Genomic DNA, 25,137 nt, shown 5'->3' with positions numbered 1-25,137 from the left:
CGCCTGGGGGTAGCAAACATTAGGTACACACTAAGCGTGGGCACATAAACGGAAAAGATTCCAGTTTTGATCAGAAAAATGAGGTTCTCATCGTTTCCAAACTGGCATCTTTTCCCTTTGTCTGCCCCCCGCTTAGTGGTTGCATAAAATTTGCTACCCCAGACGCACATCCAAAATTTTTACATGATAATTTACTACGTAATGACACGTGAGCTAAAACTGGGGGTGTATAGCATGCTGGGGCGGGCGCACAAACAGACAAGAGACCAAAATTAACTGAAACTAACTGAAACTTATGTAAACTAACTACAGTATTCAAAATCGACCACTGCCAATTAGAAACTAAAAATCCTGAAGATATCCCGAAAATTCTATAAAGCTCATAACCGGCAACGACTCGAAAAGTTGTGCAATATAAAACTAATTATCCTTACCTAATTCTCCAACGGCGTCACTTACCCTTACCTGCCTACACCCCCAGAGGCCGCAAATCCATGTTACATTCCCCAACTCTCCCCCTCACCGGTGTACCCAACCCCTCCACACCCACAAGCACACACACACACACATACCTACACAAATTCGTAATTAGAATTTGTGTCGATCTGTTTTTCTAATTTTCTAATTGTTATTCTTTCTGAATAAAGTAAGGATAATTAGAAAATTATTTCGACACAAATTCTACATACTAATCTGGGTAAGTACGTGGGGGTGTATGAGTGTAGGGGTGTACACATGTGAGTGCGGAGGGTTGGGGAATGTAGTTGGGGGTCTGCAGTTTAGATAAGAAGTAAGGACTTATATGGGATCAAAAGTTTTCAAAATGGCCTCTTCACCAGCAGTTCATAAGTATTATGCATTACAAACCATACATTACAAAGACTTATATTCAAAAACAAAAATCAACGTTAAGAAACGGCTGTAAAAGACATGAAATGAAACCTCGGATCTTTTCCGTTTCTGCTCCTCAGTACTTTATGCACCCTCAGTTCAGTTGTAAATGGTACACGTATTACTTCATGCTAAATAATTATGTAAAATTATGTAATTTTGTCAGAGGGTGCAAACAAACTAAGGTAGGGGGACACAAACGAAAAAGATCCAAAAATTCATTCAATTAACATTGCCTATTACAAAAATAATAAAAAAAAGATAAACAACACAATATATATGTCTTTTTCTGCCCCACGCTTAGTGGTTGCATAAAATTTGCTACCCCAGACGCACATCCAACATTTTTACATAATAATTTACTACGTAATGACACGTGCGCTAAAACTGGGGGTGTAAAGCATGCTGGGGCGGGCGCACAAACTGAAAAGAGACCAAAATTAACTTAAACTGAAACTTATGTAAACTAACTACAGTATTCAAAATCGACCACTGCCAATAAGAAACTAAAAATCCTGAAGATATCCCGAAAATTCTATAAAGCTCATAACCGGCAACGACTCGAAAAGTTGTGCAATATAAAACTAATTATCCTTACCTAATTCTCCAACAGCGTCACTTACCCTTACCTGCCTACAACCCCCACAGGCCGCACCTCCATGTTACATTCCCCAACTCTCCCCGTCACCTGTGTATCCAACCCCTCCACACCCACACGCACATACACACACACGTACCTACACAAATTCGTAATTAGAATTTGTGTCGAACTGTTTTTCTAAATTTCTAATTGTTATTCTTTCTGAATAAAGTAAGGATAATTAGAAAATTATTTCGACACAAATTCTACATACTAATCTGGGTAAGTACGTGGGGGTGTATGAGTGTAGGGGTGTACACATGTGAGTGCGGAGGGTTGGGGAATGCAGTTGGGGGTCTGCAGTTTAGATAAGAAGTAAGGACTTATATGGGATCAAAAGTTTTCAAAATGGCCTCTTCACCAGTAGTTCATAAGTACTTTGCATTACAAACTATACATTACAAAGACTTATATTCAAAAACAAAAATCAACGTTAAGAAACGGATGTAAAAGACATGAAATGAAACCTCGGATCTTTTCCGTTTCTGCTCCTCAGTACTTTATGCACCCTCAGTTCAGTTGTAAATGGTACACGTATTACTTCATGCTAAATAATTATGTAAAATTATGTAATTTTGTCAGAGGGTGCAAACAAACTAAGGTAGGGGGACACAAACGAAAAAGATCCAAAAATTCATTCAATTAACATTGCCTATTACAAAAATAATAAAAAAAAAGATAAACAACACAATATATATGTCTTTGTCTGCCCCACGCTTAGTGGTTGCATAAAATTTGCTACCCCAGACGCAGATCCAACATTTTTACATAATAATTTACTACGTAATGACACGTGCGCTAAAACTGGGGGTGTATAGCATGCTGGGGCGGGCGCACAAACTGAAAAGAGACCAAAATTAACTTAAACTAACTGAAACTTATGTAAACTAACTACAGTATTCAAAATCGACCACTGCCAATTAGAAACTAAAAATCCTGAAGATATCCCGAAAATTCTATAAAGCTCATAACCGGCAACGACTCGAAAAGTTGTGCAATATAAAACTAATTATCCTTACCTAATTCTCCAACGGCGTCACTTACCCTTACCTGCCTACACCCCCCACAGGCCGCAAATCCATGTTACATTCCCCAACTCTCCCCCTCACCTGTGTACCCAACCCCTCCACACCCACAAGCACACACACACACATACCTACACAAATTCGTAATTAGAATTTGTGTCGATCTGTTTTTCTAATTTTCTAATTGTTATTCTTTCTGAATAAAGTAAGGATAATTAAAAAATTATTTCGACACAAATTCTACATACTAATCTGGGTAAGTACGTGGGGGTGTATGAGTGTAGGGGTGTACACATGTGAGTGCGGAGGGTTGGGGAATGTAGTTGGGGGTCTGCAGTTTAGATAAGAAGAAAGTAATTATATGGAATCAAAAGTTTTCAAAATGGCCTCTTCACCAGCAGTTCATAATTACTATACATTACAAACTATACATTACAAAGACTAATATTCAAAAACAAAAGTCAACGTTAAGAAACGGATGCAAAAGACATGAAATGAAAACTCAGATCTTTTCCGTTTCTGCTCCTCAGTACTTTATGCACCCTCAGTTCAGTAGTAAATGGTACACGTATTACTACATGCTAAATAATTATGTAAAATTATGTAATTTTGTCAGAGGGTGCAAACAAACTAAGGTAGGGGGACACAAACGAAAAAGATCCAAAAATTCTTTCAATTAACATTGCCTATTACAAAAATAATAAAAAAAGATAAACAACACAATATATATAGTTTGAGAAAACCACTTTTTATTTAGGAAACAGGGTTGATGGCGTGGGGGAGGTACGGTTGGTGCGGGGTAGGGGATTGTGGTAGGTATTTGGATGAGGCTACGTATAGGGGGTACGTAGATCGGTGAGGGTACGTGGGTTAGATTGGTAAGAGGGACTTATATGCAATCAAAAATTGTCGGAATGACCTTTTCACTTTGAATATACTATACCGACAGTTCTTAATCACTATTTATTACTAAATAAGCTACCTTCTTCCAAAACAAATGTTGGAAAACAGAAATCAACGTTTAAAAACGGAGGTAAATGTTTGAATAATAAGTCAAATATCGAATTCAAGTCAAAAAGTCATGAACAAACTTGCTTCAGGTAAAAAAAACATAGCCAGTAGAATACCGGAAACGACTCGAATCGTCGTGCATTATAATCTCTAACCTAACCTTACCGAAATCAGAACAGCAAAACAGACAAGAGAAAAAAAACAAAAGTAGCCCAACAAACCACATTAAAGTGTTTTAAAAATGCACTTTTAAAAATACCCCCCAACCCATTAGGTGGAGGGTGGGGGGTAGGTAGGTGTTGGGGTGGGTAGGTAGGTGTTGGAGGGGATAGATAGGTGATGGCGGGGGGGGGGGTTGTGCGGTTAGTTTAGATAATTAGGGGTGACTTATAGGAACAAAAAATCTCAAAATGACCTCTTCACCTTAAACATTACCAGCAGTTCCTAATTACTATACATTACAAACAAAGCTACTGTTCAAGTCCAATGTTCGAAAACAGATGTCAACAATCAAAAACGGCGGTAAACGCTCGAACAAAAAGAAGTCAAAATTCAAGACATGAACAAACTTGCTTTCTGCTAAAAAAAAAACCTGTAGAATCTCAATACTCCTCTTCTTCGAGTCGTAAAAACCACAGAATACCATCACCCCTATTTAAATAGTAAAAAAACCAACCCGCGTACATCAATTGCTTCAAACTTCGTTCGAGAGCAATTAATACACATCAACGAAATTGAAGCAAAAAGCTGTATATCCACGGTTCTACACTTAGGAAAACTTGAACAATTTATTTTATCTCAACGAAGATCACATTGACACAAGGCATCTATTCTGTTTTACTAGCCCAGAGAAGTCAAGATTTTACGCAAATGTTGAACCGGCTGTGAACTAAGGTAAAGCGAAAAAATTTTAGTACGACGAATTAGAATAAAAAAAGTAGGAGCGCTATAATAGCCGGCCGCGAAGTAGAGGCGGCTGTTATTAAAACGTTACCGCACACGCGACCTTTGACTCATACTAGTGGCACTCCAGCAAAGCACATATAAAAATACTTTAAAAAATTACCAATTATTCAAAGAAAAATTGTAACAATTCTGCAATAATGTCGTCATCTGAATATTAAACTGTATATTGCCAAAGATATTGCGCTAAATATTGACCAAAAAGAAAAAAACAAAAAGCTGATTCGAATTGTGTGACGTCATACCAAAAAATCTTGACGAAATAAAAAGAAACAGAGAAGGTAAAAGATGCATGTCAACATCCAAAAGATTGTAAAAGTTTGACCAGAACAAAAGTTAATTGCATCACATGAGCAACAGTTGCGCAACACCACTTTTTCCATTTAACATTAAAAGCAGTTCTAAAACAAATTCCAACTCTTTAAAACATCTCTTTTATATTTCTTCTTAATACTTCTGCTTAATACTTCCTCGAGGGGGTTGGAGAAGACGGGGTCAAGCGATGGTCGGGGATAGGGTTGGGAAGAATGTACTAGAGGAGGGTCAAAATTGCCAGATTGCGAATGGTCGACGAGGGAGCGGGGATGAGTGAGGGTACGAAGGTTGAGCGAGGTCAAACATTCAATACTAAAAACCGCCTTGACATGAAATTGTCTCCTAAAAAAGTTTTGGTGAATCGCAATCGGAGAGACTAGTAAAGCGCCAGGCTATAAGACAGCTTCTCAGCCACTTGATGCACTCCAGGTACGATAGGTTATTCCGTTTTTGAGGACGAAAAGTCTAAAAGGTCAGACGAAAAACTGGTCGAGCGGAAAAATGCATACAAGACCCAGGGGTCATATAATCCAATTAAATTCGTTCTGAGCAATTAAAGACACACAGCAAAAAACATTTGTCCCAAAAATAGCCTCTATATCCCCTCACCGAACTTGGGATTGATCCCGCTTTTTCTAAGTGACAAAAAATGCTCTCAACCTGGTCAAAATTTCATGAAATTAGGCAACATCTCCACCCAAGTCTTTAACTTGGAGGACAATGAGATTTAGACAGACTAATTATCAAAAAAGATTAATGAACAGGTTTTAAAGAACTATTTTATTTCTTATGAGTTCACTTTCCGACCTTCAAAGCATTCATTACATGTTTAAAAAAATGTTGAAACGAAGTCTAAACTTCATTCAGTTGAAACAAGGAGTGAGGTCAGACAAACGTGAAAATTCTGAATTGTTTAAAACGTAAGCAAAACATCGAAAAACGGGAAAAAGAGAACAGTAAATTTTAAAGCCAGCACATTACCGAATAGCTATGAAATCGACTTGCGTGCTGAAAAATACAAGAAACTGAAACAACTTTTAGCGAAGAAATCATATGGATTGGTTATTTTGATCTTAAACTCAGCCGGAAAATTGCCGGAAAACAGCCGCCGTTGACCCGCTTGACGCCCATTGGGTTTGATACAGAAAAAGAAAAAATTAAAAGATAGAAATTGATAGAATTTTTCTGTGTTAAAGTGTTCTTATCTGGTGTGTAAATTCTGCACATTCGTTTGCATTCTCAGACTACACTTAATTTAGCTTCTAAACTGAAGGCTATTAAGCATATTACTAATGCGAGCTCGCAATCGCTTTAATGAACTTTGATAAGCTAATGCATTGACTAATTGCTCTTGAACGTAAGGCAAGGTCACGCGTTGGGGGAGGTGGGTTGGAGGAGAGCGGGTCAAGCGATGGTCGGGCATAGAGTTGGGAAGGCTGTACTAGAGGAGGGTCAAAATTGCCAGGTTGCCCATGGTCGACGAGGGAGTGGGGATGAGTGAGGGTAGGGAGGTTGAGCGAGGAGGTCAAACATTTGATATTAAGAACCGCCTTCCCACCATGAAATTGTCTCCTAAAAAGTTTTGGTGAATCGAAATCTGAGAGACTGGTAAAGCGCCAGGCTATAAGACAGCTTCTCAGCCACTTAATGCACTCCGTGTACTCTAGGTTATCCCGTTTTTGAGGACGAAGAGTCTAAAAGGTCAGACGAAAAACTGGTCAAGCGGAAAGATGCAAAAGACCCAGGACTTATATATTCCCCTATATTCGTTTTGAGCAATTGAAGACACACAGCACCAGAATTTTCCCAAAATAACCTCCATAAGCCCTCACCGAATTTGGGCTTGATCCCGATTTTTCTAAGTGATAAAAATGTTTTCAAACTGGTCAAAATTTAATTAAATTAAGTAACATCTCGACCCAAGTCTTCAAATTGGAGGACAATGAGATTAAGACAGACTAAAAAGGTAAAGCAAACAAAAAAAGGAGAGCTTCTAAACAATTTCCGCTGAGAGGCTGACGGCGGCTATTAATAAACTTTAGTTGTTAAGTGCACAAATTGTTTTGTTGAGTGAGGTAAGCTATCCGTGATCAAAATACAATCATTACTGAACGGGTAATTTAATTCGTGGGGGTGTATTTTAGAGAACCTTTTGGGACAATGGCGAGGTTCGAACACGTGCTCTTTCGAATAACAGTCAGCCACCTTAACCACTCAGCAACACCACCTTTGAAAACTTAAATAAAGTCAAGTGGAAGAATGTTCTAGAAAAATTGTAAAACAGAAAACCGTCAGATGACGAAACAAAAATCAAGGAGCACCGCAATAACACTACGCTCATTACAACTTCGCAGCTATTATAAAGCATAACAGACTAGTCGGAAGAATTGCTCTCCAACTAATGGGAACGCTAATCTATTGCACCTTGCTTCAGTCTGGGGGGAGTAACATTCACAAACGGGACTTCAAACGACGACAGGTTACTTGCTGCTTATGCTAAACATTGAGAAATTTAGATCAGGCAAAACGAAAAAATCTGGGGCGCTGCGATTCATTCGATAAGTCAAAAAGGTCAAGCAACATTATTGCAGAAACACAGCCCGAAGAATTCCGGAAGCGAATTGAAGCGTCAGAACTTCAAAAAAACACCGTACTCGCATCCAAAACCAATACCTTTCGTCTTAAACCGGTAACTTTTTTATCTCAACAGATTTAATTTTGAAAAATGGTAAACAAAATACAGCTGTCAAAACGAGAGAAATGAGCATTGACAATATTGGAACAAGTAAAAATAACAATCCCAACATCATTCAGTAACAGTACAAAAAAGCCCCATAAGTTTGACTCAAAAGTTGCCGAAATCTCGATACAGCGAAATTTCATATTTTAACATTTGGTAACATTGAAAAATGACCAATATTCTTTGGACGGTCGAGGGATAGGCTCAACGGACTGACAAGGCTAAAAATGTCTTAAAAAATGATGATACTAGTTTTAAGAATTAAAACCCCACGATCAACTCCGAACACAGAAGACACATTGTGAAATCATACGGAAGAAAATATTCTTAGAAACTGAACTGATTTTTTTTCACTACAGAAAAATACTAAAACATAGGACTCAAAAAACACTACATTTTTTTTGTTTTCGAGTGACTGCAATTAAGGAAAAAATTAGATAGAGATATACTTCTCCTAAGTTCAAAATACTGCCGAAACTAAATTTACTGCAGAAAACTGTTGATCACGGAAACCGAGAAGCCAACATTGCTCGCAAAGAAATGTAAACATACCCGGCAGATTTCCGAAAAATAGCCGCCGTTGATTCCCATAACTCTATTGGGATTGAAAGAAAAGAAATATCAACAAAAATTGCTTTTTGTATAAACATTTTTAAGTGCGATTTATTTTGATATCATTTCGTAATTGAACATACTCTTGTCTCTCAGTGAGAGGCTACAGGGTCTAGTATCAATACCAATAAGCGTTTTAGAAAGTAACAAAAACCTATGAGAACAAAGTTCAAGTACCGGGCATCTAAAAGTGGGCTTTATCCCGTTTCTATTTCTGACTTTGATTTTTTCTACTGACTCTCTTCATTTTGAATTGCTTTGCTGAGCAGCTGCTGTTTAAAATGACTTTGAGGAGAATGACAGAAGAGTGAAACTAGCCTAGAGAAGTCAAAAAGATTTCACGCAAAATGTCGAAAAAGCGGCAAAATGGGTAAAGCGAAAAAAAGTTCGACGAAGTAAAAAAAAATAGGAGCGCTATAATAGCCAGCTGAGAAGATGAGGGCGGCTATTAAAAATATTTATGAAGTTGCACTTATGAAAAAAATTACTGAAATTCAACAACTCAACGCGAAAAAAAAAAACGATTCTATTATAAGTAAAACAAAATGAAAATCCTTGGAGGTGTAAAAAAATACTTTCTAGTAACTTAAACTAGACTACAAACAAAAAAACGGAGATAAGTGGGACAAGAACTGCCAAAATCGATGTCAAAATGTGTACAATTTAATAAAAACAAAGACACCTCACGTTAGCAAGAGGCATTCAATGCATGAAATATCAAAAGTAAGTTGCCTTATTATCTAATTTTTTGTAAAATAAGTCCACTTATAGATCCATTAATCAAAAAATCAAGGACGGAGCAAAAAGTTAACTAAAAAATTGTGCCAAAATTATGTACATCTTACACTTGAAATGAATTGTTAGGCTCTCAAAAATACTGCGGTATAAATCTCCGAGTGCTGAGCCAATTGGACGAAGAACGGCTAAAACGGTTATCTGTATGATCCATTTTGTCAAAAAAAAACACTTCAAAGTCCAAAAGTCATTCAAAGCGTATCATCAGAAAACTTCTATTGCTTAGCAGAAATCTGTATACCTTGACAGCTTTTCTCACTTTTGCATCTAGGTGAAAATTCCAATTGGACAAAACTACTTCCTGTAAAAAATGCAAAAATTGTCCGAGAGCTATTACTTTAATTACAAACAATAGTCAATTTGAGAGATCCAAGTCACGTGACCACTAACATTCGCCAAGGAACAATTAGTGTAGCTAACAGGAACTGTAATAGGACATTACAGCAAAGCAAATTACATAGAACACCATATTTTGTCACCTGTAATTCATACAAGATAAAAGGAAATCAATTACAATTATCGGAATAACTTTTTCTTTAAAATTGCTAAGGTAATGTTTCAATCATTGATAGGTAATGTTTCAAGGTAATGTTTCAATCATTGATAATTATTACAATTTTTGATGGTCAAACTAATCTAGAAAACGCACAAAGCGTTTGCGAACGAAACTATAATGTACTTTTGAAAAAAGTAAATTACCAGACCTTGCAAAAATTTCCAATTATAAACGTCGGGCAAATTGCTCTCAAACGACCGGCGAGCGGTTGAATTTGTCAGTAGCTAGCCACGGTTTAGTGAGACTAGCTTTAGCTTAATTGAAGGGGCTCGAAGTGAGCGCAGTTGGGTGGGGGGCAAGTGGGATGGGAGGTGGGGCAACGGTTGGAGGGGGTATTTGGTTGCACGGAGGCCTGAACGATGTGCAGGGGTGGGTGTGAAGTGAGAGGGGGCTTAGGTTTCAGGGCGTGGTGTGTTGTGAGCTGAAGATGCTTGTGAGATGGGGTGGGGGGGGGGGGGGTGAGTTAGTGAGCTGAAAGGCTCTAAGAGCACTTAATACCCGCTGGGCGCTACCTCTTTATCCTGTTCCTGATGTCGAAAGTCTAATGGGTCAGACGAAAAATCGGTCAGGCGAAAAATCGCATAAAAAAGACCAACCGGACTAATATAATTGCTACAAACTTTGTTTGAGAGCAATTAAAAACTTGGAGGAGATTTAATGACAATTACGGGCACAATTCACAAACATATGTATGAATTGTTGACATTTTGCGCTACTTACAGTTTGTTATCAAAACGTTTGTTCACAATTTATTAAGCGAAAACTCAAGTCAGGTGTGAAAAATTCACTCGAGAAGCGAAATCGAAAGGTTGCTCTACAATAAAAGCGCAAAAACTGAAAAGAGAACAAAAGCAGGCATTTCTGGATGGAAGAGACAGACCATTGAAAGTAATCAAATAGTAAACAGAAACCTGACAAATCTTGGATTCTTTTAAGTTGTTTAAGCTGTCGTTTAAATTTATGAAGGAGGATGCAAATTAAAATTGGATCTTTTCATTTTGTGCCCCTCAGCTTAAAAAGGGCGCATTTTATTTGCACCCCTCAGACGAACGTGCCATATTTTTACATATTGATTTACTATGTATTGGCACGTGCGCTGTAACTGGGGGGCGCATAACATACTGGGGGGACACAAACGGAGAAGATCCGTTTTTTTTTCGTAAAAGATCAATTGAAATATGCAAAATAGTTTTCCGATATTTGTTTAGATGCCTCATTAAATTTTAAGGATCTTTTCTGTTTGTGCCCCCCAGTACGTTATGCGCTCCCCAGTTACAGAGCACGTTCCATTCCATAGTAAATTATTATGTAAAAATATGACACTTGCGTCTGGGGCGCAAATAAAATGCGCCCACTAAGCTTGGGGGGTGGGCACAAACGGAAAAGACCCGAAAAAAATAGTATTGTGTTGCAATATCTGCTGATTAATTAACAATGAAATTTTTACTTACGATTGGGTTTCGCTTCTTGTCATCCAAGTCTTCGTCTCCGTCAAAGTGGATTGCTTTGAATTCAGTGTCCCGCTTGCTCACGTATACGTTGATATGATTTGAGGCACCCGAAGACGAAGAATCAGGCTGAAACATTTCCATAAATAAGGCAAACAATTTACAGTGAAATTTTTAAACTATACAGCAGACTTTTCCATCGCTTCTCCAGGCTGCCAACACAGTCGGCAAGTCAACACTTGTCGGCATCAACGTTTACGATTTAAAAAAAGAATGACGTTTTGGAAAACTGTTACAGTTTAGTGACGAAAACTACTCACCTTCAGATATAAAATTAGAGATCAGTCATACTTGCAGACACAAATAAGTAGTATCAAAAAAACCGTTAACGTGCTAACGGCTTTGTAGCGACGGTTAATTTTTCCTCAATAGCGGACAGTCACACAGTCTTCATTTGACACAAAAAATCAAACTATTGAAATTAATATTGAATCAAAACAAAAAACATGACTAACGTCAGGTGAATTTCTCTCACACGACCGGCACGCGGTTGGCTTTGGTTGTAGTCAATTTGGGCTTAGGGAGGCTAGCAGTTGGGCGCGCATGAGGGGATAGCGGTTGATGTTTTTTTTGGGAGGGGGGTGGGTTTGTTTGGAGCACGAGGGCCGACGGCGTTAGAGGGGGGTCCAAACCAGAGCAAATAATAATAAACATTAAACTTAAGTTAAAAAGTGCAAAAGTCAACTTGATGAGTGATTAAGTCAAGTATGATCAAAATCTATTCACGCAAATAACCTAAAATCTTTTGTTAAGAAATCACTAAAAATTGATCCCGAAAAATATTTTAAGGAAACGGAAAGAACAAAAAACATAAGTCGAAGTGCTGCACACCTATAAAAACTAGCATAGAAAAGGAATTTTGGTGCGAACACTAATTTTAATCGAATTCAAATTAGAGCAAAACTTCAAAACTTCAACACGCAAAACGACTGGTTTTTGCTCCACTTCGTTTCAGCGTGACCAAAATTTCTACTCAAATTTGATTTCAAAAATTATGAATCTAAAGCTCTAAAAAAATAATAGAAGAGTTTCGCATACGACTCGAGGAGTCGTCGGTATCAGAAAAAACTCTTTCAAGCAACTGGTACCTCCTAAAACCAAATAGGAAACAAAATAAGGGAAACGATCAACTCAAATAATCAAAATGAAATCAACAACCAAAAAAACAATTGCTTTCAAAAACTAGTTAAATTTAATTCCTTATGTAGCATAAGTGCACTTAAAAACTAGATCTTCCATAAAATTGAATTCAATAAAAGCACAACAGTAGAAAGACATAATAGGCGTTCATTCTTCTCTGATTTTAATAGATATTAAAACCTGCAAGAAGTTGGGATATATGGTTTCAAAATTTCTCAATTTTCTGTCATAATTCTAAAAAAAAAACAATTTTTTTATTCCAATACAACTGTAATCATTCGATTAATAAACAATCTTTCGAGCACGGGGCGCATTCCAGTTTCGTTGTATGGATTGAAACAAAACGATAGGAAAAAAATTGCCCAGCAAAGCAGCAAAAACCTCCAATTTAACTCAGAACCATTCATTTCAAAACATCTTAACTTCTCGCTCTCTTGAAAAAAGCATATTAAAAACACAACTTATTCAAAAATTATAGCCGGAAGACACCAGAACCAACTCTATGTAGATTTCGGCTAATACCGAGCCAACTGCTCAAAAACGAAACTAGTGTTCGACTCAATTATATTTATGATTTTCAAACAAATACCGAGCGAAAAATTGGGACAAGCAAAATCTGGACAAGCAAAATCTGATCTCAAAAATGTTATCACATTCTTTCATCACATTGTCTTAAACAGGATCATACGTTACATACATTGAAAACTGTGAAAGGGAAGAATAATGAAATTTATAGAAAAGTAAAGTTTTTCTAACAAAATTTCCAACAAAAAATTAAAGATATGCGACTCAACCATTGTTTTCAAAAACTCTTTAAATGACACCGAATATCCGTCAGAAACACACTGAACGAAAACTAAAAAGCTAAAAATAGGGACAAAATTAAATTCGCTGCATTGAGTGTAGTCAGAACATGCAGTGCATCAAAACAACTCAAAATTAAAACCAATCAAATAAAAACCGCACCAAAACCACTAGAGCAACAAATTCTAACAGAAATTTCCACCTATAGCTAAAACTAAAAATCTGGTTTGAAAATGCAGCACGAGAAAAAACTTTGCTCGCTTAGCAATTTTTGGTTATATATCTCAGTCTCTCAGAAAATAGCGATGTGAACAGAAATTTACCCTGTCTTCTGTGAGCTCTTCAGCAATGTGACCGAAATACAGTTTTCACGAATACGCACTAAGAAAATCTTTGTCTCGAACAAAAAACGTTTTTTATCACCTAATTTTGTTCACAAAAACGGCCTAAACTTGTTTCCACATGCGGCACTAACTTCTACATCACATTGCAGTCACAATTAACAGATCAAAAAACAAAGCCGGAAGAACCCCTAATCGACCCGAAATAAAAAATCCCCAGATAAGGCTCCAGCCAGAGGTTGTTACTCACTATCCGGAGTGAATTCTTTTCTGATTTTTATTGATCATTGTGTGATCATTATCATTATCTGATAATCTTTTTACTGATCACTATCTAAATTTAAGTAAGAAAAACAAAGAAAAAAACAACAAAGCACATTCGATAACTCTTCTTGTAAATTCTTTACAAGTTGCGAATCCAAACCACTTAACCTCGACTGATTTTGACATACAGTTCATGTTCACTCACGAATATGATGCATAAAAAAACATGAACCATGAACACCCATAAAACTGGAAAAAGACTGGAAAATGGAAATGGGCTATTTGAAGTCATGGGATCCCATTTTTTTCAGCAAAGTTTTCTAAAACCACCTGTTTTCAATTAGTCAAAAAAACCTCGCTTCAACAAAAACACCCCAAAAAGGTCAAATATCATGATTTCAAAAACATTAAGTTCCTGTAACTATTCAAGTGAGAATAGACCATCAAACTTTCCTATGTCCTCTACAAATAATCAATATCTACATAAATTCCAAGCAAACAAAAGTTGATTTAAAAACTATTCCAAAGCTTAGAAAACAAAAAAAACAGAAAATTTCGTAATCGACCGGAACTTGTCAATTTTTAACCATTTGCCTTTACCAAAATCAACACAACAAAAACTGCACACCAAAAGAGGTCGTCAAAATAACGTCAAAAGAAAACAGACTACAAACAGAAGTAATCACATACAACAAAAAACAAATTGAAGATGGAGACAAAACTGCCGTAAAACCGTTTAAAGCGATTTATAAATGACAAATATAGCAGCTCAACATTGTATCTTAAAGTAAAATTATTGCATTTGACCGTCAAAAACACTTTCAAACGTACAATTACTGGTAAAAAGTTCAGATAAATTATTTTGGCAAAGTTAAAACTGTTAAACTCCTTCGACACATGCTCAAAAAATTCGCTCAATTAGAGCAGATTTTTTTCACAGCTACTTTTTCTCGCTTGTCGTTCGATAGGAACAACTAGAAACAGCAGTCTCCCTTCTCCGCACTCTTTCATTTTGTTTAACATTTCAGGAAAATCAACAATTTAACACGTGGCATTGACTTCTAGATCTCGTTTCTGAAAAACTCGACCGATTAAAAAACCCAGGCGGATTTCCGGGAACAGCTCAAAATTTCCCCGAATAAACAAAAAACCTAGCACCTACTGGCAGAATGAATGAAATCAGAAAATAACAATTTAACGTCAAATAATAAGAGAAAAATTGGCAAAACAAAATTAACAAAAACATTTCATTTTTTCTGCTACTAAAACTACACATAGAACGATAGCCGTTAAACTGTCAGAAAATAGCCGCCATTGACCCCCTTGATGCATATCAGGATTGAAACAAAAAGGGTCAATAAGTATTTCATTTGGATTCTAAAACTATACTTAATTCAGCTTCTAAACTGAAATCTAATAAGCTTAATACCGATATCACTTAACAAACTCTCTGATGAACTTCAATAACCTAATTCTCAATGACTTATTGACCAGGCTTTATCAGTTTATCGCGTCTCTTTTGGTTTTGCTCTTTTGACCTTGACTGTATTCACTATATTGCGTAATTCATAGAGTGGATAGGATATAAAAATCTATGCAGTAGAAAGAGTGAGGTACGTGTGAAGTCCGTGGTTTAACTAAAGTGAAAAACGGTATCGAAAGAAGTTACAGCTAATTAACAAAGGGAAAGAGCTTCAGGCAATCGACTATAAAAATGCTCATAAAAAATTTTCGAGCAATAATGAGCTCGACTTTGAAAAGAAAACATAGCTGGCAGATTGCCGGAAAATAGCGGTCGTTGATACGTTTGATGCACATCGGGGTTGAAACAGAAAAAGAAGAGATAAACTGACGGATTTTTTCTCTTTTTTCAGTGTCAGAAAGTGTTCTAATTCGGCGTGCGGTTTCATTTGGATTCTAAAACTAATTAATTCAGCTTCTAAACTGAAAGCTAATAAGCTTAATACCGATATCACCTAGCAAACACTCCGATGAACTATTATAACCTAATTCTCAATGACTTAATGACCGGGCTTTATCGGTTTATCCCGTCTCCTTTGATTTTGCTCTTTTGATCTTGATTGCATTCATTACATTGCGTATTTCATTGAGTGAATGGCTTTCAAAACCTGATACACTATGACTTAACGAACCGGCTTTATATGGTTATCCTTTTTCTTTTGATCTTGATATAGTCCTTTAAACGAATTCACTGAATTGCTTAATTCAATGCGTGAAAACATTTAAAATCTCTCAGTTGAAACAGTGAGTGAAGTAAGTCAGAAGTCAAACGTGAAAATCGTGACTTAAGTAACCGAAAAACGAGATCAAAAGGTAAAGCGAATCAAAAAAACATAGCAGGACAAGTCCTGACGTACAATTCAAAGAACTTTCACTGACTAAACAAACAACTAGACCTACAACGGACTATGAGTGAATTGGGAAACCATTTCTAAAAAATCAGATCTAAAATAATAATAAAAAAACAAAATCAATGTCAAAATGCCCCAGGTGAACAAAAAACCACTAGCGAGAAATCAAAATTTGGTTCAAACAAAAAACTAGGCATAGAATGAACTATGAATGGATTGGTGGAAACCATTTAGAAAAAAGATCCGATCCAAAAAATCGAAAAAACAGTAAAAATTGAAATGATATTGCCGCATGTGAACCAAAAACCGCTAGCGAGGAAGCGAATTTTTGTTCAAACACGGTATTCTCACTCAAAATTAGAGCGAAAAAAAAACTTTCGACGCAAAACCACCCGCCTTTTCGCTCCACTTCCTGTTTCGGCGTGATCAAAATCGTTACTCCAATTTGACTTCAAAAATCATGAAAATGTGTAAACAGATCTTAAAAAAAAGACATTGCCCCAATACAATTCAATTTCTTTGAATTGTAAAAAGACAGCGCCCCAATACAATTCAAGATCTTTGAATTGTAAAAATAAATAGGAGCGCCATAATAGCCGGCTGGGAAGCTGAGGCGGCTATTAGTGAACAAAAAGCAGATTTGAAGTGGTTGTGACGTCATATGGTCGTAACAAAAATCGCGACGAAATAAAAAAACCAAGAGAAGGTCAATAATAGCCCCAGCTATCGCTGTGCGGCTATTAAAAAACAGAAAACCACAACGCCTCTTCTAGTCGTAAAAACAGATCGCCATAAAAACTCTTGAGTCGTAAGAGTAGATGATAACCATAACTGCTTTTCGGGACGTAGAAAAGACACTTCTCTTCGAGCCGTAAAAATACAGCACCCCAATAAAATTCAAATTCTTTGAATTGTAAAAAAAACCAGGAACACTGCAATATAGCCAGCTCAGCTTACAGCTATAAAGAACATCTCACCACAGAAATGATTGAAGAGTAGAACAAGAATTGCCCTTTCATCACAAAATCGTGCACTTGAGATTGGACCAGAACTGACGATGTGAAGAAGTCCGTAGTTTTGACAGCGTTGAACGCATTATCATCGTCTCCACTCGCTTCTCTCCTCACGACATAAATTGCATTTTTACCACTCCAGTCGTCCCTGTAAGTTAACCGAACTTTTACTCTGATAAATATTCAGAACAGTTGCAAAATTATTCATCAAGGTCCTATATGTATTTCACTATTTTATACAGGCAGCATTGCATATTTTAATATTTAGTTGCACAAAGTTTTTTTTAGATTGACAAAATAAATTCATACTTCCAAAGATCTTTCTTAGCTGTCCCAAATATGTTTTTATTATTATATGCATGCAATATTGCATATTTTAATGTTGATTTTCAACACGCTTTTGGTGCTCAATGGATAAACATACCCGGTAGATTGCCGGAAGACCACTGTTGATTCTCATAACCAAGATTGGGATTGAAACAGGAGGAAAAAGTAGTGAAAAAAAGATTTTCGTATAAAAAAATGTTAAAGTTCGAAAAAATTTTTGATGTCATTTTGGAGATGAACATACTTCTGTTACGTAGTGAGACAACACATGGGCTAGTATCAATACTAATAAGCATTACAGATGGTAACTAAGAACAAAGTTTGAGAACCGCGCATCTAAAATCGGGATTAATGGGTTTATGCCGTTTCTATTTCTGATTTTGTTTTTTGATACTGTCTCTGTTCATTTCTAATTGCTTTGCTAAGCAACTGCTGTCTAAAAACACTTCTAGCAGAATGAGAGAAGAGTGAAACTAGCCTAGAGAAGTCAAAAAGATTTCACGCAAAATGTTAACAAGCTGTGAACTAGGGTAAAGCGAAAAATTTTTATTCGACAAAAAAAACATAGCAGGACAAGTCCTGACGTACAATTCAAAGAATCTCTATTGATTTAACAAAAAATTAGACCTAAAAAGGACTGAGTGAATTGGGAAAACACTTTCTAAACAAATCAGATCAAAAATGATTTAAAAAAAACACAAAATCAATGTCAAAATGCCGTATGTGACCAAAAAACCACGAGCGAGAATTCGAAATTTGGTTATAACAAAAAACTAGGCCTAGAATGAACTATGAATGGATTGAGAAAACTATTTAGAAAAAAATCCAATCCAAAAAATTTAAGAAACAGTGAAAATCAAAATGAAATTGCCGCATGTGAACAACAAACCACTAGCTAGAGAGCGAATTTTTGTTCCAACACCGTTTTCTCACTCTACTTTAAAATTAGAGCGAAAAAAATTCACGTCTCAAAATCACTCGCTCTCTAAATCAACTTCCTGTTCCGGCGTGCCAAAATCTTTACTACAATTTGACTTCAAAAATCATGAAAATGTGTGAACAGATCTTAAAAAAAGACAGCGCCCTAATACAATTCAAATACTTTGATTTGTATAAAACACAGCAGGACAATTTCTGACAAACAGTTCAAAGAGTTTTTATTGACTAAACATATAACTAGACCTAGAAAAAACTATGGTTGAATTGGGAAAACCATTTAAAAAACAGATTAAAACAAAAAAAAACACAAAATCAATGTCAAAATGGCGCTTGTGAACAAAAAAAACACTAGAAAAAATGAAAATTTGGTTCAAACAAAACACTAGGCCTAGAATGAACTATAAATGCGTTCGGAAAACCATTTAGAAAAAATCCGATCCAAAAATCGAAAAAATAAAAAAAACAGTAAAAATTAGTGACATTGCGGCATGTGAACAAAAATCCACTAGCGGAAAGCGAATTTTTGTTCAAACACCGTTTTCTCAAACTAATTTAAAATTAGAGCGGAAAATATTTTACGCCGCGAAACCACTAGCTTTTTCGCTCCACTTCCTGTTTCGGCGTGACCAAAATCACTACTCCAATTTGACCTCAAAAATCATGAAAATGTGTAAACAGTACCTTAAAAACGACTCAAAGTTGAAATCCATTTAAAAGCAATTCAACTGCTCATCAGACAAAACGTGCCTCCACTAATTTATGATTATCTTGAAAGCAAACATTAAACAAAAAAGTAAAAACAATAAAATCAAATCCCTTAAAATCTGATTTAAAAATCTGATCAACTTTTGTTATAAATTGAGATCCCGAAATAGCTGAAAAAATTACATCATCGAAACAACTAGTACTTACTAAAACCACGTATTTGAATTTTTTAAAAGGCATGAGGCAAAATTTTGTAAAAAAAGGTCTTTAAAACAACTTGCAATAAAAAACTGGAAAAAGTTAATAAATTTTTTATTACAAAAGCATTATAAACCCGAAGAAAAATATATTTCAGCCAATAGGGTATCCAGATGTTCGCAAAACAATAGGCAAGTCATAATAGTCTAAGAAGTTTGTCTAAAAAAAAACGAAAAACTGCAAAAACTAAGAATCGTTCCAATTCTCGCCATTTTTTGTCATAACTCTCAACAAAAAAAAAAACGATTCATATCCACAAAACTGTAACCAATTGTTATCTAAATTTTGCTCAAGTAGAAGAGTTCTTTTCCATACCCATTTGAGCCAGTAAAACAAAAAATTCGTCAAAAATGCAAAAATTAGCCCTAAAATCAACAAAACACATGAAAAACCTCCAATTAGCATAAAAATCAAATGAATTTCCAGAAAACTTCAAACCACTACCAAAAGCAGCCTTAAACTAAAAAATCATAACCAAACCTCTTAACCAAAAAAATGAAAAAAAAACTGCTTTAAAATGTGCCACATGAACAAAAAATTTCGCTCGCTTGCAAAATTTTTTTTACACCTAAATTTCTCGCTCTCTAGAAAACAGCGATATGAACAAAAAACCACTCTTTTCGCTCCACTCTTCATTTTGTTCAGCAACAAAATCACTCCAAATTTTTTCACGTGTTTCATATCCCGCTTCAAAATTCACTCCAAAAAATTGATTTTAAAAAAAGGACTTCTCCAATACTCCTCTCCGAGTCGTAGAAAGACAGCGCCCCAATGCAATTCAAATTCTTTGAATTGTAAAAAAAATAGGAGCGCTATAATAGCCGGCTGAGAAGCTGAGGCGGCTATTAACAAGAATTAAAAGAAATCTATTAAAGCTGTTGTAGAAATTCACTTTAAAAAGATATTGATGAATCTACGATTGAATCTGAATTTATCAACCACGATCACGGGCACAAATTTAAGGTTTTTATCATTCTCGTGTTGTTATTTGTCGCAGCAGTCCACAAGTCAAGGCCATGCTGATTACAAAATAACATTTCTGTTTACAATTTTTTAAGAAGAACTTTTGCGACTAGTTCATAAACCGCAACATATTGCAAAACATACCAGAAGACGTTATAAATTTGTTCTGCCACCGCCTGCCAGGTGTTGCCATAGTCAGAAGAATGATATAACTAAAACAATGCAACACAATGACTAATATCAGACGAATCACTCGGTTAGGGGTGAGGAAGGGAGGGAAACAAATTAACCCTCCCCAACAGGGAACGTGGGGAAATAGACAAAATCATCGTTAGCACGGTAAATCAGTAGAAAGCCTCATGGTTTCTATGGTCGCATTAGTTAACGATTTTAGTTTTAGGTCGAATTTCGATTTTCGCGTCCCTTAATGACCGTTTATTTGAGTTAATGTTAATTTTGGTTTCTTATAAATTGGTTAAGCGTATTAACTTTGGATGTCTTTGTATAATATAAGCAGATAAAAAATACGAAATTGTTCCTGAAAGAGTTTGATAAATAATCAAAACTTCTCTGTGGAAAACAAACACAGTCCTCAAAAAAAGACGAACATTTCACTGTAACAGGAAATAACTGCCTCAGCTTGACATATTTTCTTTAGAACTCTACCATGTGTTAAAAAACTATGAAGAACACACCAAGCAGATTGCCGGAAAAACCGAATGGTTCCCAAACCCGCGATTTAAAAAAAGACAAAAATGAAAAATTATTTTCGAACAAAATTATTTGTCATTCCGTAATTAGACAGACATACTCTGTTTCTTTATTTGGAGATACAGGAGCTAGTATCAAAAAAGAAGCATTAGAGATACTTCAATAAAAAGAGGCATACGATTAACTGGCATGTATCTAAAATTGGACTAACACAGCCTGTAAAACAGGTCTTGAGAAGTCAAAAATAATTCACGCAAAATGTTGAACAAGCGGTGAACTATGCCACAGCTAAACAAATTTTTGTTCGACAAAAGAAAAAACCTAATATTCAAAGAAAATTATCGGCTAAAAAATCTTGACCCAGAATTGAAAATGAAAGGATGAAAAAACAATTTAGAGAAAATTGCTGAAAAACTCGCGAGAAAGCGACTTTTTGATCAAATAACGTTTTCTCACTCTGCTTTCCAACTAAAGTGGAAAACTTTCAGCTTCAAAACCACTGGCATTTGCCCTCCACTTCCTGTTTTCACAATCATCAATCCAAATTGCATTCAAAAATTATGAAAATGTGTGAACAGAAGAAAGCGCACCAATACAATTCAAATTGTTTGAATTGTAAAAACAAGGGCAGCCATGAAAGGTGGTTGAAAAAAATGGGCGAATATTGATGAAACAAATTATATGTAAACAGTTTTAACCAATAGCCGTTACTATTTGCCATTTTTTCTTTCAAAACTTTAACTATGAGAAAAAAAGGTAATCGAGGGTACAAGAATAACAGTCTTCACAGCTTGCCGGAAAGCAACCCCCACTGATAACACCCACAATATGTGTCCTCAAAACGCATGTACCAAATTAAGAGAGACATTGAAGAAAACGCGGTAGGATAAAACAAAAACAAGAAAATCAAATTTCACGTATTTCCTTTGAAGCAATAGCATCGCAATCATTAAAAAAGGTACCAACATATAAATTAAAACCCTCATCAAACTCTCTGCCATTAGAAAGCACAAATTGCCAATGAGACATTTCATTGTTGAGACAAAAAGCAACAATAAATACGCACAAAAATTGAAAACTCATTAAAATTTGTTTAAAAAGCAATGGTCAAAGTAATTTAAAGTGTTAGCCATAAATGACTGAGAAAATTATGTTATAAAACGTACATGAAAGACTTCTCACAGATTGCCGGAAAACAGTTACCACTGATTCCCATAACCTTGATTCATATTGATTGCTGTACAAAATAATTTAGAAAACGCCAGTATTGATTTTATTTCGTACTTTTACAAACTCTTAATTCTTCGAGAGGATAAAGGGACTGGTATCAGCAACAGAAACATTAGACATGGTAGACGAAGTTCAAATACTGGGCATCTGGAATTCATCTTTATCCGGTTTCCATTTTCGATTTCGTTCTTCGATGCTGACTTTGTACATTTTCCATTGCTTTACTGAGCAACTGCTGTTTAAAAGCACTTTGAGTCGAAATAGAGAAGAGTGAAACAGGCCTGGAGAAGTCAAAGATTCACACAAAATGTTGAATCAGCTAAGAACTAAGTTAAAGCAGAACAAGCTTGTTTAACAAAAAAAAACAGCAGGAAAAAGTCCAAAAATTACAATCCTAATACATGGAAAAACCAAGACCTGACTATCAGTTAGATCAGAGGGACAACTTCCAATGGTTATCGAAGCATATAACCATGCATAAACAGAAAATAGAATTCTTAAGATATAACCTTCATTCCTCTTCTAGACAGTAGTAGTGTCGCATTCACAATGATAACAATTTCCAAGCAACCATTCACAATCTGCATTTTTAAAACGCGGTCACCAAATTTCAAGAGAACAATTGCAACAAAGCGATAGGATTAAAATGAAAAATGAGAAAACCGAATTTGAATCGTCCTTGAAGCATGTCCTTTCACCGACATTGAAAATAGGTACTAATAGATAAAAGCACTATTTGAAGTCAAAAGTAACAAACAAGTTCAAAAATCAAAGACACTAAAATTTAGCAAAAACGAGCAACGCCAAAGTCATTTAAACTGTCAGTTTGACACATTCAATCATAAAACAAAAACAAAGTCTCCTCAAAGGATACTTGTAATTAATATGACTGACCGACAAAACGAAAAAGGGCAAAAGTAAACTGATAAATTGAAATAGAAACCTTATATCTGAGGAGAAAACCGACGAGACCATATACTCACAAGACTTGGTCACAAAAATACAATCCGCAGCAATTACAATTAAATTTCAAAAAAAAATCACAAAGAAAACAAAAAGCTATGATCATTAAAGTAAGTAGCTTCAACTGCAACACTTAAAATCTCACTTATGACTGACAAGAAAACCGATGAGAGTTGTCAACATTAAGGCTAAGCAAGAGGCCGTCAAAAGAACAACAAACAGAGGCAGAACTCAAAAACACGAAATTCTCTGAAAGCAAACAATCAAACGAAGTTTTAGATACTTAAACGTAGCTATCAACTGAAACACATAAAAATTCACTAATGTTTAGTTTGAAGGCCGTGTGTAAAGATAACACCTACCTGTAGGAAGATAAGACTCATGATTACTGAGTTTAGGCAACAGTACATCAAAACGAAAAATAATTACGGGCAAAACTCAATTTCATTTAGGAAAAGAAAACCATCAAAAATTATAACTATCAAAAAACACAAATATATACATCTATGCCTCATTGGAAATTACTTTATTTCACTTATATGGGAACATAAAAATACAAAATGACAGACACGAGATCAACTCTAATGAACCTTCTCAAGTTGAAAAAAATTTAAGTGAACAACTAACATTACAAAAAAAAATAATGAGCATCTACCCCCATTTTCAAACAAAATCTTAAACTGAAAGGTCTATTAAGGAAAAGGTGCTCTCCTTGTCAACTTAATTCCTATTAGATTTGAAATTCTCAAATAAAATTTTTAACAGTGCGGAATAAAAAAATCCCGATTTTACCCTTAATGTACAATCACAAAGTAAGTCACGAGTAAGGTAGGTAAAGTTTGCTTTTGGAACTTCAGTTCTACAACCATTGTTCAAGCAAATTGGTTACCAATTCATATAAACACACAAGCAAAAAATAATGACAAATTTTAGAAATATTGACGCGAAATTTTTGGAATTAAAGACAAACTCGAAGTAAAATCCAAAAACTAATATCACTAAGAAATCTGTTTATTCAGATTGATTTACAGGTCGAAAATTAAACATTGAAGGGCAAAATTTTTTCCAAAATCATTACTGAAAAAAAATATTTAAAACCACTCAATATCAAATTGACACATTCAAAAGCACCCATTATGTATCATCGGCTATTTGGTCTTGTCAGCAATCAAAATAATTTAAGTGCAACTTTAAACAACCAAATCTAACTTAAAAAACCAATTAAGTGACAAACCAAAGTTTCTCCAAACTTGACAAAAGTCAGTAGCATCAATTTTCTATCTAAGATTATAGCTGTCAATTGAAAAGGAAACAGGGAATCAAATATGACTCAATTTTAATCCACGGATATTTCTAATTAATGAGATTGAAGAGTGTCGTAACCATTGATGAGTTTGCTGCATTCCAATAGTGATATCAATGAGAACTTTCATTTCTCACACGGTGACAAAACTACAGAAAAGAAACATCTATTGTAAAAAGATCTAAAACTTATATTTTTTTAAAAAAAAAAAACAAAGTTCCCAAATAATCAGTACCGTAAATTAGAAAATGAACACTATTTAGGTTCCTCTAGATATCGTTAGAACTTCAATAAGACCGGTCGGTATTGCGACTCAGTGTGATAAACTTAACAAAATCATTATTCGCCCATAAGCAAATTCAGACAAAGTAAGTTTTCAACATTAAAATCCATGAATTTCAGTTATCATACTTAGCCAGAAAGTCGAGAAAGAACCAACACAAATGGCAGCAAAAGGTAAATAAAAAACAATGGCTCAAAAATTGAAAAATATAGATCCAAATAAAAATCTGTCTCATTCTCAACACACAAGATGAGACTGGATATTGCTTCAGGGATAATAAAACACGTCAGCAACTGGTAACATAATTGGGCAAAAATTGATTAAATATGGCCAAAAATGTGAACAACATTGATGTAAAAAGTGAAATGTTCACAAAGCCTTGAAAACTCTATATCTCATTGAAAGACATAATTTCGAAAAATCCTTTTACACAATATTTGAAATTTTACACTCTACGCTTGACGG

General features: G+C 35.4%; 1 protein-coding gene across 5 annotated transcripts in view; it reads right to left on the bottom strand.

Moving 5' to 3' along the window:
* Positions 1-25,137, bottom strand: part of LOC142337650 (uncharacterized) — a 224,756-nt gene that overhangs the window by 194,269 nt on the left and 5,350 nt on the right. For all 5 annotated transcript variants that reach the window (XM_075387045.1, XM_075387041.1, XM_075387044.1 and 2 more), the window contains exons 4-6: positions 20,327-20,394; positions 16,955-17,138; positions 11,000-11,125 (exon numbers count right to left, since the gene is read on the bottom strand). In XM_075387045.1, the coding sequence (XP_075243160.1) occupies positions 11,000-11,125; positions 16,955-17,138; positions 20,327-20,394 (378 nt within the window). The remainder of the gene's footprint in view (positions 1-10,999; positions 11,126-16,954; positions 17,139-20,326; positions 20,395-25,137) is intronic.

This window comes from Convolutriloba macropyga, chromosome 4, assembly GCF_964194025.1.
Source record: "Convolutriloba macropyga chromosome 4, txConMacr16.3, whole genome shotgun sequence".
Taxonomy (NCBI): Eukaryota; Metazoa; Xenacoelomorpha; order Acoela; family Convolutidae; genus Convolutriloba; species Convolutriloba macropyga.
The sequence above is the reverse complement of the archived record's forward strand: the minus strand, read 5'-3'. Positions and strand labels throughout refer to the sequence as shown.